General features: G+C 41.5%; 1 protein-coding gene across 1 annotated transcript in view; it reads right to left on the reverse strand.

Annotated features, from left to right (window-relative positions):
• LOC126298154 (sodium channel protein Nach-like) overlaps positions 1–16,922 on the reverse strand; it is a 129,028-nt gene that overhangs the window by 56,737 nt on the left and 55,369 nt on the right. Inside the window, exon 4 of the mRNA XM_049989464.1 lies at positions 7,292–7,440. Within this exon, the coding sequence (XP_049845421.1) occupies positions 7,292–7,440 (149 nt within the window). The remainder of the gene's footprint in view (positions 1–7,291; positions 7,441–16,922) is intronic.

The raw sequence follows: 16,922 nt of genomic DNA on the forward strand, positions 1-16,922 counted from the left end.
TTGGTGGCCGAGCGGTTCTAGGCGCTTCAGTCTGGAACCGCGCGATCGCTACGGTCGCAGGTTCGAATCCTGCCTCGGGCTTGGATGTGTGTGATGTCCTTAGGTTAGTATGGTTTAAGTAGTTCTAAGTTGTAGGGGACTGATGAACTGAGATGTTAAGTCCCATAGTGCTCAGAGTCATTTGAACCATTTTTTACTCCCCTTTAAGAAACAAGGTATTGACTGCTCAAAAACGTGCGGTAAGAATAATATACCATGTTCACATACGATCTTCTTGTAGACATATGTTTAAACAAATAGGTATTTTGACTACTAATTCACAGCCTATTTAGTCACTCATGAAGCTTGTTGTAAATAACCCACTACAGTTCAAGACTAACAACATAGTTATAATGCCAGAAGGAAAAAAAATGATGTTCATTGCTCCACATGTAGGTTGCCTTTATCACAAAAAGAAGTGCAAAATGCTGCCATCAAAATTTTCGATCACTTACAAAATAATGTAAGATACCTGACAGAGAGCAAAGTTCAGTTTGAAAACAAACTGAAAAAGTTTGTCCTTGACAACTCATTATAATAGCAATGTGTAAAAGGTGGTTATTATTAACTCACAACAGTACCGGTACTTAAAATTTGTGGTGTGTGTGTGTGTCTGTGTGTGTGTGTGTGTGTGTGTGTGTGTGTGTGTGTGTGTGTGTGCGTTTGTGTGTGTATGTGTGTGTATGTATGTTGTTTACATCTCCTAAACCACTGGAACGATTTCAACCGAACTTAGTACACGTGTCCCTCACTGTCAGGCAACAATCGCTGTCTGGAAGAGAACCACATACGTATCATGGTTTGGGAGATATGACGTCATAAACAACGAGAAGCGTGGAAAACTGCCACACCGTGCATGACGTATACATTTATCACTTCTTTGCTACTTACTCTACTCGTAACACATTTTGCAGGCTGTATCCACATATGCCGCTGAATATGCCTGTAAACTTTGTCACTTCGTGACACATACATCGGGAGACTTGATGTCATAAACACTGAGACACGTGAAAAAATGCCGCATCATGCATGGCATTTTAATACAATTGTTCCTTACTACCAAGACACTCCTACAGTGGATTCAACTTAAGGAAATCCGTGACACGTGGTAGCGCAATTAAAAGCTTTCAACTGCGAAGCGTAGACGGCTGTACACGAAAACAATCGGCGTTTATAGAGCTATGAAGAGGCTTTTTCCGCAGAGACGGTTACAGGATCGCGCTGTAGACACGTGAAGCAGCTGTACTCATACGTTTGTACACTGTGCGTATTTCTCTGTACGACTGTTTCATAATTTCAAAGGTATTTTCACGAATCCTTGGAAATGAAATTTTTTCGGTATTACACTACAAACACAGTTTATTGTTTGTTTCCGTTTCTAACAGAAAACTGGCAAAATGGAATACCCAGACAATCCCGGTTTTGTCAGCTAATAATAGTAATAATAATAAAAATTATCATGTACCCATTTTTACGTATGAATTTGTAATATGAATATAAAATGACTCGTTTCAATCACCAACTTTCTCCTCCGAATGCGAAAATATTTTGTTGGCTACGACCTACATAGGGAGAAACGATCACCATAATAAAATAAGGGAAACCGGAGCTCGCACAGAAAGATATAGGTGTTCGTTTTTTCTGCGCGCCATACGAGATTGGAATAATAGAGAATTGTGAAAGTGGTTCGATGAGCCCTCTGCCAGGCACTTAAATGTGATTTGCAGAGTATCCATGTAGATGTAGATGTAGATGATCCCCATCATTACGATTAATAGCACACTGGTCTATGGAGCTTTAAACTAACTAACGTCTCATGAAATGCGATTTAGACATTACAGACGCTGCACTTTTCAACAAATTTGTTACAGTAGCGTCACTACTAAACTGTTTGACAGTGTCATACATTCTCCCAGTGTCATTTTGGATTTCGGCATTTTGGATGCAGGCAAAAAAAGAGAATGTAAATTAGCAGAAGAACACTACAAGTAGTGCAAACTGTATTCACTAGTGTATGCGACCTGTTTAACGTCGCGAGACAGCCACCAAGCAAACAAACATCGTGGCGACCATTGTTAGAGCTGGCGTAGTTATGTACTCTGCCTTGCCAGGAATTTTCGTAATATTCGAAATTTTATCACATTAATAGGAGAGGGAACACACTTTATTGTTTAATATTTGTATGACTGACTTACAGTTTTTATTTACGGCTTCATTTATTTTCTGTTCCATATATTACTCTTTTCTTGTTATTCATGACGATGCAACATAGTCTTGCAGTACAAAATTACATTTCTTTCTTCTCTGTACATCAAATGTATAAACATATCTGCAGGAAGTATTATGGTAGCTATCTAACTTTTATTGGAGCAACCGCTCATGTGCAAACAGCAAGTGATTCAAAGAAAATAAATCACTAGCAAAATAAGACTGTTCCCAAATACCTCTACTTTGTTTTAGGGACGAACGTGAGTTATAAGAGAAGGAGGGTGACGAAGAGACAGAAGTTGAGTTTTTAGAGTTACAAGTGCCAAACAGTGAGTGCAGTGACGGTGAATATCCACGATAAGGATATATGATCATTTCAGACGGGATGAGCAGTACCTTGAGGCATAGAGTCACTCACTCTTGGGATATACTTAAGAACAAAGGAACTTTACTGAAACCAATTTCGGGGATACGTGGACGCTTTGTAATACCTACCAACAGAAGCGTAAAGTAAGCATGAAAGCCAGTAAATGAAATATCGTTGATACGTACAGTTCACCAGCGATGATTAAAGACAGTTATTTTCGATCAGATAACGTCAATTTTCAGAGTAAATCTTCCATATAACAGCCCACTTGAGGTCCAACGGGATATATCTGTCTCTCTTACAGTGTTTCAAATACCAGCATGCTGAGAAAACTTTTGAAATCTTTCAGCCCAAAACCCAAACATTACACAGTCGGTCTCAAGAACAAAATAAATGAAATTGTAATAAAAGAGTTAAAGGCGCGGCAGAAGAAAAAAGTATTACAAAATATACTGATAAAAGATGCAGCAAAATCACGGTTAGGAGCATTTATTCCATGTTTACTTTGCACGATAAGTCATTCACAATAATTCAAATACCAAATAAATTAAGGCGAAGCTTTATATGCAGTAAAGTTGTTAGAGTTGGATCTAAAAGTGACTCACATTTCCGTGGGTGGCTGAGCGTTAACTGTGCACGAACAATGTGACTGACTGCCAAATAGTCTGAATTTCTGTGAATTTTCAATTGATAACTAGTTCCGCTCTCTATCCTAAAGAAAAAACTGCGCAACGGAATTTCAATTATTGAACTCCAGAATGACCGATCAGGGATCACACTCTGCTAAACTATTCAGTAATTTTTTTTTCACAGAGTACATGATGCTAAAGAGCATAGGACATGGAGGCGTGTGCTGGCGTGCACTTAAGCGAAAAGTTCAGCGAAATAAGTAGCTGCACGACTAACATTTATTTATTATCTTTTTTCTATCAAATGGTATAAAATTTTAGACTCGTCACAAGCATCACATGCGCTTGAATTAAGAATCAATCTCAAAGACTTAATCCAATGAATGACATAAACTTACAAATCGAAAGAAACATTTAAAAACTGACACTGATTCTTAGCTAGTGGAGGGAAGACCGTAGCTGAACTACGGAAGTGAAACAGGCTGGTGGCTTCAAACATCACAGCACACGATATCTCAAGCCTAATTCATTAAATCAGTGACCACGCAGCTCTTACAGGGTGAGAAATGAAGGGAAGAAGATCAACACCACTTGACTTGACTCGGTTCCCCACTTTACCCATATAACAGTTGATTTTGCCCGTCGTTCTCTAACCTGAAATCCATTCCTATCCCTTCCGATGTGCGTTCAGTGTTCCGCATTGCGTAGGTTTGACCCTGGTTGACTCACTGATTACAGCAGCCGGTATCGCATTGCGCCCGAAACTCTCGCCTTCGCCTCACGTACCGGTAGCGGAAGCAAATTTCGTGCGTCCGCAGTCTGCCTCCGTCGTCCAGTGAAAGTCTCCACACCATCTTACACTGAGATTCGAACACGAGTCCGACCTTCATCAAACCTCTGGTCAAATGGATGCCACTTCAAAACTGATATTCTCCATCTAGTCTTCCAGCAGGGTATAGTCTCCTACTCTCGACCAATCGCTGGGCAGACGCGAGACGCAGCTGCAAATCAAAATAATTCGCAGTAAAATTTAAGCACCCACCCGCGTGCGCGAGAGAGCCAATTAGACTCACCCTCGTCTAAGGCAGAAAGCGCGCCCAAACACCACCCCTCCAGCGACACACCGGTGTCCAACTTCCTCTCCCACAAAAATTTTGCCAATACAAAACTTGTTATACTGTGTTGCTTACCTGATCTCCCGATTCTGGCGAAGATGCTATCAGGCGCTGAAATCTCTGCCATTCACGTTCTTCCGTCCCTGGCCAGACTCAAAAACAGCATTAAATGTTGCCTACTAGTCCATCCTCCGCAACTGAAAGCTAAAGTTAATATCCCACCTTCTCCCTTCAGCGTTGTCCATGTCTGCATCTGAGAGAAGGGTTGGACTCTCGTGCAACGAAGCACATCAGAAGTCTCCCCCTGCTACCTGCAAGGCCCTCGGCGACCGCCCATGCTGTGTATCTGAATAGCGTCGCTTAGCCGGCCACCTGCCGGACAGAGAATCACTATCCAATTCGTCCCACACAACAGAGCAGAATGAACCAGAACGTTATCTCAGAAGTCGACCCCTGAGTAACGCATGCACTGATAGTATCTTACTGCACGATAAAGTTATGAAAAGAAATTACTGATGAATCATTACACCTGAAACATGTAGCAACCCACTTATTGATCTAAATCAAAATTGAAATGAAACAAAGTTGCATAATCTGAAGTGTGTATTATATCAGTATGGAATAGAATGGGTAGAGGTGGCCGATTTGACTGGGAAACTGCTCAAGTCACACCAGTACTCAAAAAGGGAAATAAGAGTAATCCGTTGAATTACAGGCCCGTATCACTAACGTCGATTTGCAGCAGGGTTTTGGAACATATACTGTATTCGAACATAATAAATTACCTCGAATAAAACAGTTTATTGACAAATAGCCAGCACAGATTCAGAAAATATCGACTTGTGAAACACAGCTGGCTCTTTACATTCATGACGTAATGATTGTTATCGACAGGGAATGTCAAATTTAATTCATATTTTTAGATTTACAAAAGGCTTTCGACACCGTTTATCACAAGCATCTTCTAACCAAACTGCGTGTCTATGGAATATCGCCTCATTTGTGTGACTGGATTCGTGATTTCCTGTCAGAAAGGTCACAGTTTGTAGTAATAGACGGAAAGTCACGGAGTAAAACAGAAGTAATATCCCGCGTTCCTCAAGGATGTGACATAGGCTCTCTATGGTTCCTGATCAGTATTAACGAGATAGGAGACCTGGGAAGCCTTCATAGATTGTTTGCAGACGATGCTGTCATTTAACGTCTTGTTAAGTCATCAGATGACCAAAACTAATTGCAAACTGATTTACATAAGATATCTGCATGATGCGCGAAGTGGAAATTCACCCTGAATGAAGAAAAGTGTGAAGTTATTCACATGAGAACTAAAAGAAATCCGCTAAATTCCGATTACGAGGTAAGTCACACAAATCTGAAGGCTGTAAATTCAACTAAATACTTAGGGATTACAATTACAAATAACCTAAATTGGAACTATCACATAGATAATGTTGTGGGTAGAGCCAACCAAAGACTGTGATTCATTGGCAGAACACTTAGAAGGTGGAACAGGTCTACTGCTGCCATGCACGCCACGCTTGTCCGCCCAATTCTGGAGTACTGCTGTGTGGTGTGGGATCTGCATCAGGTGGGACTGACGGATGACATCGAAAAGTTCAAAGAAGGGCAGCTTGTTTTCTATTATCGCGAAATAGGGGAGATAGTGCCACAGACATGATAGATAAATTGGAGTGGGAATCATTAACACAAAGCCCATTTTCGTTGCGACGACATATTCTCATGAAATTTCAATCACCAGCTTGTCCTCCGTTTGCGAAAACATTCTGCTGGCACCCACCTACATAGGGGGAAATCATAATCACGATAAAATAAGAGAAATCAAGGCTCGTACAGAAAAATTTAAGTTGCTCGTTTTTCCCACACGTCGTTCGAGAGTGGAAAGGTCAAGAGACACCTTGCAGGTGGCGCATTGAACCCTTTGCCAGGCACTTTATTGTGCATAGCAGAGTAATCACGTAATTTTTGCACAAGAAACTGTTCATGAAACGTGGAAAAAGCCATCGAAACACCTACCCACAATGATTTGTAGAGGAATGAAAAAAAACCTCACTTTGTACAATATTATACTAGTGCTGCCATGCACAGCAAGTTATTCCATTGACAATAATCTTACCAGGCAAACGTAAAAGAGAATTCTGAAGGTCTCATAGGTCTGAGATAGAATCACTACAAATCAGAAACTTACACGTAAATGTCTACTATACATGCATTCTGAGACGGATAGACCGTGATTAGACAGACTGTCAGGTAAAGACACTATAATTACATTTTCTTATTTTCATAATCAAGCTTGCAATTTGAAGAGAGCTTATTAGTCCCTTTACAACTGTAATTTGCCAACTATTTATTAAGAGAAGCAGACGCTAATTATTTATGCGCGATCAAATTTGACAAGTGGAATATCATTTCCGATAAAAAATGATAGGCTGTCTTGTTCTTATTCCAGTAACCTGACACAAAAAGATGTAATCTGATGAATAGGTTTATAGCTGTCTATTCTACAAACTGAGTAAACACAGGTCAGCGTGGCACATCAACGAAGCTACATTCGTGACTTACTTCCTACAACACTAGTGCGATTACAAGGTTTGTAGGAAGGCCCATTGCCAAAGTGTACCAACGTATACTCGTTTATCATTAAGTATAGAGTAAACCCGCCACGGAATGTAAAGCAATTTATGTAAATGATGTAACACGTAATTCGATAGAAGAATGGGTAGAAACATTTTTTTATGTATTCTCGGTTATCTGCGTCCATACAACATGTAACAACTTCATATTGGACAGCAAACAGTCAAACGTATTTTTGGACAGGCAACAGGACAACACTGAGTTTCACAGTCCTAGAGCTACTGTCATTCTAGGCAATTCCTAAATGATTGTTTTGCAATGTTTATACCGAAAACTACTACCTTTGTTGCATAGCGGGGCGGGCGGCCCTGTAGTTGAAGCTGCAGCACACGCCACATTCGGTGAGCACGGTCTTGAAGAGCTTCTGGCAGTGTCTCTGGAGACCTTTGAACTGGCACTTGATCACCACCTGATCGCACTGCGGGGCTACCTGAAAAATCACAAGAAAAACCTATACCCAAACTGCCTGCACACGTTTCACGTTTGGAAACATCCTGCTATTTAAAAGAAACTTTAATACGAGTTAAGAAAAGGCGTAAGCAAACTGCCGTCATATATAAAAAAAAAACAAGTATCAAACTTTATGTAAATGAATATTGCACAGTGCTAAAATTGCGTGTTTCATTGCGGAATACTGAACACCACTGCGGGCATCTTTAGATACCTGATTACACAGCCGCCAAATCAGACGCCTCATAATTATTGTAAAACTATTTCCTGCTGCAATAAGGAGCAGTGTCATCAGCATTTCACAAACAGGAAGGCAGAACTGCTGTTACTGAACAACACCATCACAAGCGTCTACAATCACTTTCAAAAGTATCGTTCATTGCAAAAACTGTATGCCAATAGTCAGCATACGTCGTGAGAAAATGTTTTGTTCAATCAGTTGATACATTCAGTTACATAGCAATGAGTCTCAAAAATAAATGAAATGGTACATGTTATAACTCACTATTGTTCTGATCAGCTCCGAAAAAAGTCACGATACTAGATTTAGATTCGGAAGGAATAGACTTAAAATATCCGTCGATCATGGAGATTTATATACATCTTGGTTCCCCAAACCACTGAAGGTCAAATGATGCAATGTTTTCTTTGTACAGGTCATCGCTAATTTCCATGCCTATTTTTGTACTCCATCCCTAATGGCCTAGTTAATGACAGGACGTTAAATCGTAACGTTCCTACCATCAATACAGTATCGATACGTCTGTAATGCATCAGATCTTTTTTTTTTTCACCTACAAAAGAACCAAGCAGGGAAATTCATCGTAATGAATGATTTTATAGCACAAATAAATTATTCAAGAAGCTTCGTGAAGTGAAACCGTATCAGTGACATGTATTGAGGGTGTGCCAGATTAGCGCTCCTTACCCATGAGAACCAGGCGAGGAAACGCCATTTTTTAATTTCCGCATTGACTAACCAGGATCACTTAACAATTTCAATTTCTTTTCTTTCTTTGTTGTTGCTTTCTATTTTTCCGGTATTCTCTCATTTTTCTCCCCAAGTTGGTCTCTTACTTTGTTCTGTCCTTGTTGTCCTCGATTTCTTATTTCTTCTAGTTTGAAAGCCTAGTAAATTTAGTAATTTTATTCTTTAAAAGCTATCTTTCTGTTATTTCAGGCCCTTTGATGTTGTTTCTTTCTCGTTCTTTTCTTTTTTCTGTAATCCATAGTGCCATGGATTTCTTCTTCCAGAAATACGGGAATATTTGTTTCGCTTACTTCATTCGGTAGAGGTGCCCTCAAAAGGTTAATCTATACTTAGCCATTACTTGTGATATTTTCTCTGTATTTCTGGTAGATCTCCTCATTACTTCTCATTTTTCACCATATGTAGTTTGCACTGCATCTATTACACTGAGGCGACAAAAGTGATGGATAGCGATATGCACAGATACATATGGCAGTAGTATTGCGTACACAAGGTATAAAAGGGCAGTGCATTGGCGGAGCTGTCATTTGTACTCAAGTGATTTATGTGAAAAGGTTTCCGACGTGATTATGGCAGTGCGTCGGAAAGTTATACCTTTGAACGCGGAATAGTAGTTGGAGCTAGACGCGTGGGACATTTCATTTCGGAAATCGTTAGGGGATTCAATATTCCGAGATGCACAGTGTCAAGAATGTGCCGAGAATACCAAATTTCAGGCATTACCTCTCACCACGGACAAGCAGTGTCGAGGACCTTCACTTAACGACCGAGAGCAAGGGCGTTTGCGTAGAATTGCCGGTCCTAACAGACAAGCAACACTGCGTGAAGTAACGACAGAAATCAATGTGGGATATACTACAAACGTATACAGTAGGAGAATGCGGCGAAATTTGGCGTTAATGGTTTACTAAAGCAGACGACCAAAGCGAGTGCCTTTGATAACGGCATTGTATTTGCAGCTGTACCTCTCCTAGGCTCGTGACCATATCGAGTGGACCCCAGTCAACTGGAAAACCTGGTCAGATGATTCACGATTTCAGTTGGTAAGAGCTGATGGTTGGGTTTGAATGTGGCGCAGACGCCATGTAGCCATGGACCCAGTTTGTCAAGAAGACACTGTGCAGGCTGGTGGTGACTCTTTAATGACGTGAGCTGCGTTTATATAGGATGGACTGAATCCTGTGATCCATCAGAACCGATCATTGACTGTAAACGGTTATGTTCGTCTACTTCTGGACCATTTGCAGCCATTCATGGACTTCATGTTCCCAAACAACACTGGAATGTTTGTGGATTGCAGTGCAATGATTTGGACAACCACCGAACATTTGTGGGAGATAATCGAGTGATCAGTTCATGCACAAAATCCTACACCGCCAACACTCTCGCAATTTCTGAGGCAATATGGCCCATTATTTCTGCAGGGGCCTCCCAGCTACTTGTTATATCCATGCCACGTTGAGTTAGTGGACTACTCCGGGAAAAATGAGGTCTGACATGATGCCTATATTAGAAGGTATGCAAATTACTTTTGTCAGCTCAGTGTATTTTTCTAATAATCCGTCTTTCAAGTACATCTATTCTGTCCAGCTTACAGTTCATCTTTACGCGTTCACATCCATATAAACATTCTGGTGGTACTACAGTGGTATAGTGCTTTAGGTTTGTTTTCTCCAATATGCATTCTTGTCGTAAGTATTCTTTCTCATTATTATTGTTCTTTATCACACACACACAAATGAATGTAAGTGTATACAAAAACACAATCATACAGTTGCAAACACAAAAATTACATTTCAATAACTGCCAAGAATTCTTACACATCTGATATCAAAATATGTATACTTAAATAATTTTCTTTGTAGACCCCTGAATACGTCTAGAATAAACAGACGAAGCATGTTTGGTACACACAAATAAATGCAGTTGCAAAAGACCGATTTTTCCAACGATGCCCACGTGACCTTTCTCCTACAGTTAATTTTGAGTTTTCGCCCCAGGATGCGCTTCGCACTTTGTTTTTGTTGACAGTCTCCCTACTAGCATGCTACTGACCTCACTACAGCTCTCTGGAGACTAGTTCCAAAATTTCTTACCCATAGCACCTCTTGTCGTTATGTTAACTTATTTTATTTATTATTAGGTTTTTATATGCCTTATTACGCAGCTTATATCCACTTACATGCTTATGCTTATGCCTTAGGACAACTATAGTTGTGTACGATTTTGTTTTATTCTTTATTGTACTTTCACCGTCACCCTGAGATCAACTTCAAGGTGCGCCTGCCATTAGCTGATTAGCTCCAGTTCTGGCATGATGTCTTCACTTGCTTTTTGGCTTCTTTATACCATTTTTGTACAGGTAAGCACCAACAAGCTCTTTTTCTATTAATGGATTCAGTATTATAACACTGATTGCTCTTGTATTTATTAGGACCTCGGCATTTTGCTGTATGCATCTATTTGTTGACACAAATGATGCGATAGGTATAAGTATGTAGCGGTCTACCCGACAAGAGGCCCTCGACCCATGCCATTATTATTATTATTATATTATACTGTTTACCTTTAAATTTTTAAAAACTTTTCGTCCTTAATTTTAATATTCTTACCTGACTTCTACTCATTTATGGCGTATTTTCCTGTACAGTCCTCTGCAGGAAGAGCCCCAAGTTCCCAAAACCGGTTAAGAAATTAAATTTCTTTTATGCAGGTGGTTGCTGATAATTTCAGTAGATAGTGACGATGGACAATATACTAAACTAGCTATTTTCATTTATAATTATATGGTTGTGCAGTTTTTGTACACATTTACATTCGTTCAAATGGTTCAAATGGCTCTGGGCACTATGGAACTTAAACATTTGAGGTCATCAGTCCCCTAGAACTTACAACTACAGTACTGGCCATTAAAATTGCTACACCGAGAAGAAATGCAGACGATAAACGGGTATTCATTGGATAAATATATTATACTAGAACTGATATGTTATTACACTTTCACGCAATTTGGGTGCATAGATCCTGAGAAATCTGTACCCAGAACAACCATCTCAGGCCGTAATAACGGCCTTCATACACCTGGGCATTGAGTCAAACAGAGCTTGGATGCCATGTACAGGTACAGATGCCCATGCAGCTTCAACACGATACCACAGTTCACCAAGAGTAGTGACTGGTGTATTGTGACGAGCCAGTTGCTCGGCCACCATTGACCAGACGTTTTCAATTGGTGAGAGATCTGGAGAATGTGCTGGCCAGGGCAGCAGTCGAATATTTTCTGTATCCAGAAAGGCCCGTACAGGACCTGTAACATGCGGTCGTGCATTACGGTTTCGCAGGTATCGAATGAAGGGTAGAACCACGGCTCGTAACACATCTGAAATGTAACGTCCACTGTTCAAAGTGCCGTAATGCGAACAAGAGGTGACCGAGACGTGTAACCAATGGCACCCCATACCATCACGCCGGGTGATACGCCAGTATGGCGATGACGAATACACGCTTCCAATGTGCGTTCACCGCGATGTCGCCAAACACGGACGTGACCATCATGATGCTGTAAACAGAACCTGGATTCATCCGAAAAAATTACGTTTTGCAATTCGTGCACCCAGGTTCGTCGTTGAGTACACCATCGCAGGCTCTCCTGTCTGTGATGCAGCGTCATGGGTAACCGCAGCCATGGTCTCCGAGCTGATAGTCCATGCCGCTGCAGAAGTCGTCGAACTGTTCGTGCAGATACTTGTTGTCTTGCAAACGTCCCCATTTGTTGAGTCAGGGATCGAGACGTGGCTGCACGATCCGTTACACCCATGTGGATAAGATGCCTGTCATCATGACTGCTAGTGATACGAGGCCGTTGGGATCCAGCACGGCGTTCCGTAATACCCTCCTGAACCCACCGATTCCATGTTCTGCTAACAGTAATTGGATCTTGACCAACGGGAGCAGAAATGTCACGATACGATACACCGCAATCGCGATAGGCTACAATCTGACCTTTATCAAAGTCGGAAACGTGATGGTACGCATTTCTCCTCCTTACACTAGGCATCACAACAACGTTTCACCAGGCAGTGCCGGTCAACTGCTGTTTGTGTATGAGGAATCGGTTGAAAACTTTCCTCATGTCAGCACGTTGTAGGTGTCGCCATCGGCGCCAGTCTTTTGTGAATGATCTGAAAAGCTAATCATTTGCATATCACAGCATCTTCTTCCTGTCGGTTAAATTTTGCGTCTGTAGCACGTCATCTTCGTGGTGTAGCAATTTTAATGGCGATTAGGCCATTAGGACATCACACACATCCATGCCCGAGGCAGGATTCGAACCTGCGACCGTAGCAGTCGCGTGGTTCCGGACTGAAGCGCTTCGAACCGCTCGGCCACAGAGGCCGGCTTTAACATTCGTTTTATGTCCTACTGATGCATCCGTTTGTTGTTCTGTATGCAGTATATGAACATAATACAGATATCTTCCAATTAATACGTCACGTTTAAAGAGTTCTCTGCACGTAACCTACATTGCATCGCATTTCACATTCTCTTGTTCACTTTCCTTACGGTTAACTGAAGGATCATGGGTGCTGTAGTCATGAGAGTTGAGTAGAGGTAGAGTAGATGATGAGACACTGTGCATGAGTGTGTTTTATGACACAATTAATATCAGTAACATATCAGCGCACTCTCCGCTTGAAACATTCCCAAGGCTGTGGCTAAGCTATGTCTCCACAATATCCTTTCTTCCAGGAGTGCTAGTTCTGCAACTTCTGTGAAGTTTGGAAGGTGGGAGACGAGGTACTGGCAGAATTGAATCTGTGAGGAGGTGTCCTGAGTCGTGCTTGGGTAGCTCAGTTGGTAGAGCACTTTTCCGCGAAAGGCAAAGATCCCGAGTTCGACACTCGGTCCGACACACAGTTTTAATGTGCGAGGAAGTATCACAATTAAAATGCCATATTTAAATATTGCCCTGCAGATAAGCTGTATTGTACCACACTATACAATTCTTGCTTGCATGCTTTAAGGCTGATAGAGGGATCATAGGAGCTGTATGAGTGTGAGTGGAGTGGCACGACACTGTGTTTGTTTGTATGTGGGCGGGTGGGTTGGTGGGTCTGTCTACATGCGTGACACATTACACATATTTTGATTTGACATCTGTATTGTTTCTTCGCGGCTCATTTAAATCTAATTATTTCTATTTACAACTACATGGTTGTGTGTGTGTTTTTTTTTAATTCACGTACATATTCGCGTATGTGTGTGTGTCACGGTATGGTAGCAAGAAAATTATGTCGTAATAATTTTGATTGCGTCCATCTTGTTTTCAAGTAAATCTGCTACACTGAAAGAAAAGATTCCAATAATATTTTTAATTAATTACAAAGGTAAAGTACAGAATTTGTCTCTTCAGGACTGGCAACTGTTATCTTTTAATTTTAGTATTTATTTCAGACGAAAAATCGACACTATGTTAGGTGCTGTTCTCAACTCAGTGGCAAATACATGAACTATGCTTTCATGGATGTCAATACATTATCTGAATGATAACTCAGGTAGGAAGTGCAGTGAAGTGTTTCGTTGTTGTGTTTTGTATGGAAACAACAGAACCATATATACACCCAATGCTTGAGATCTTATACGACAGCCTTCCGCAATGTTTCAGATAGAGGCCTGAACACCGTTTATCACATCATAATAGTTGTCAGTAATGTCCACTTCCAATTTAGTAGGATGTTGTAGGTCCAAATGACTAATGTGAACTGTTAAACGGAAATTTATGGCTTGTTTCGAGTGTAAAAGTTCTGATATGTGCCGGAGACAAGGTAGCGCGACAAGAAGCACTCGAACAGATGTGCTGGCCCACTCTAAACGTAATAGTTAAAAGAGAAGATTGGGTTACTAATTTTGTTGACAATATTAGAAATAAGTGGGTGAGGTTACACATCTTTTTACTTTATACATCCAAAAAACGGGGAAAATTGTTATCGTCTTTAAGTAAATCTGACTCTTTCACTGCTGAAAAAATTTTAGTTAGCAAAAGTTTCTCTATTTGAGGCGTCCAGAAGAAAATTGTGGTATATCCACTATTTTTTGAGAATAATTTATTTCCACCATTTTCTTCTCTATGCTGTCGTCTATCGATTAGGCCCTCAAAACAAGAGAAAAGTTTTTCTCTACCCTAAAACGCACCCGCAAAATAGGCTACAGGTGCAAACGTACATGTATCTACTTATAGTTGCAAAGTAAAACTGAGTGACCCGTTGCTAGATAAAGTAGCAGAACATAGGATATCCTTAGCAAGGGCCATTACCTAAGAACGTTTGAAGGTGCAAAACTCACTATGTACCCGTTAAGTATTTCGTCTGAATAGCGCTGCTTTCCAAGCTTATTACTTCAATGCGTTGATTTTGAGCCTATGTGTGGCAGTTTCGTCAACTTGTTCAAACTGATCGCTAGTATAAAACAAAAACAGTAACACGCCGGTTGTTACGTAGCCATTTTTCTTGACTGATCTTGCTTGTGAATGCATGGAGAACGTTTATGGTGTTCTTTGTTGGATAAAATGTCAAGAGTGCTTTGTCATTTCCTTCATAGTCATGGATGTTAATGATGGAATACATGTACGACCAGTTCCGAAAGGGAAAGGCATTAAAAGATGAGCAAATCCTTCTGACTGGAAGAGGAACAAAGCAAAGGGCATGAGGTAAACTCTCGTATTTTGTGCTGTTTGTCCGCATGGAAGTAATAAGAACTTCATTATCAGCATATCTTCAAACAGTAATTTTAATTTACACTGTGACGTGTTAGGTTCTTCAGGAGTTGGTCAGCCTGGCCGTCGTCTGTGCGCCTGGGCGCGGACGTCGGACGGAACTGTCGACCTTCCTATCGAGTGGGAGGCGGGCTGCCACGGTCTTAAACATTTGACGATCACAGTAGTTCATGACGTGCGGGACACCGCAATTTTTGCACTTGGGAGGGTGCGTCTTGGGTAGCGGGTATTTTGCGCTCGCGTGTTCACCTGCGCGCTTCACGCATGCTTCGGGGAAGGTACAGAGACGTGTCACATGTCTCATCCCTTTGCAACAGAAGCACTGAGGTGAGCCTTTCTTATTCCGTAGACCTGTGACGGTAAAATGTGTGTCCTTCACCTCCTTCACTGAACATACCTTTTTGTTTTCTTGATTGTTGTTGGAGACCAACGGGAGTGAAGGTGACTCTCTCTGCATCTAGGTAGATTTGAGGCATGTCACTGTGTGCTCAACAAATCCGATGTCCTCCAGGGAATCTGTTTGGAGGTCATGCACTGAGAAACCCATGAAGACCGCTTTGTTGAAATTGTCTGGGCCAGCAGTCTAAGTGTAGAAGGAAATCGAGAGCTCTGCCGCCTCGCTTGTGATCTTCCGGAGGTCTTCGACATTTGAGAATTGTATTCGCAAATTGTTGTCTCCTGCAACCCTCGCAGTGAAGACAACTGTCGTCCAGTGTTTGAGGCGCTGTAGCACTCCTCTGTAGTCCTTAACCACCATGTTGATGGGCGGAAGCCGATGCACACACCGCCTGGCAGGGAGTGCCGGTCGGGAACTGGCTTTGTCTGTATTCTGCTGGTTCTCGGCCACCTGTGTTGCCGACCATGTTTGTCGTCCCTGCTCCGCCAGGGAATGTTGCACGGGAGCTGGTCAAGTCTTCTGCGGGTTCGTTGTCGGCCGTTCGCACAGGTTTTCTGTGTTCCGCCGCCAGTGGTTGATACCAGTTGGTGACTGGGGTGATGGTGGCCAATACTGTAGACAAAATTTTTGGTCGAACATAAAAGGTGCTCAGGTTACTTTAAGTAACAATTATCTCACCGTGTGGGTACAATTAAGTGTTCAAGTATCACCGGATAATTATCCAGTTCTTCGTCGTTCGTATGGCCCACACATGCAGCACATTCATCTAATATGTAACGAATGTCATTGCATAAAACGAAAATAAATCGATTAAATACAAATATCTAGGTTTCTAATCCATTCCACTGCTGTGGCATTGGCATTGATAACATCAATGCACGTGCCCTTATAGCATCGTAGGATGCACTCCTCTCTTATATGACTGATACATCGTTTCAGTGCACCACAGTCACAACTCGGAGACTCCACACTACCGCATTTACAGAGTGGGTCGGAGCACCGATCACATCCAGTGCGGATTCTATTTAATTTGGCCCACAGTTTCCCGTCAAGTTCGACATTCACAGTAGCACAGTTACAGAGACATTCCTGCTCTTGCTAATTTCCGATGTGCTGACAGTTCTTGTTCCAGAGCTCTCTTACATCGGTGTTTCTTGTAGCTAAATGTTCAGCGCACAGTAGTTGCATGTGTCTCGAACGAAGCCTATTCCTTCGTAAGACAGGTATGTCGTGATGAATGAGTAGTTCCTTACTCTCCTGTATATTATGATAATCTCTAAGCAGGGTCTCAGTTCTGCGAAT

Source organism: Schistocerca gregaria, chromosome X, assembly GCF_023897955.1.
Source record: "Schistocerca gregaria isolate iqSchGreg1 chromosome X, iqSchGreg1.2, whole genome shotgun sequence".
In the NCBI taxonomy this organism is placed as follows: domain Eukaryota; kingdom Metazoa; phylum Arthropoda; class Insecta; order Orthoptera; family Acrididae; genus Schistocerca; species Schistocerca gregaria.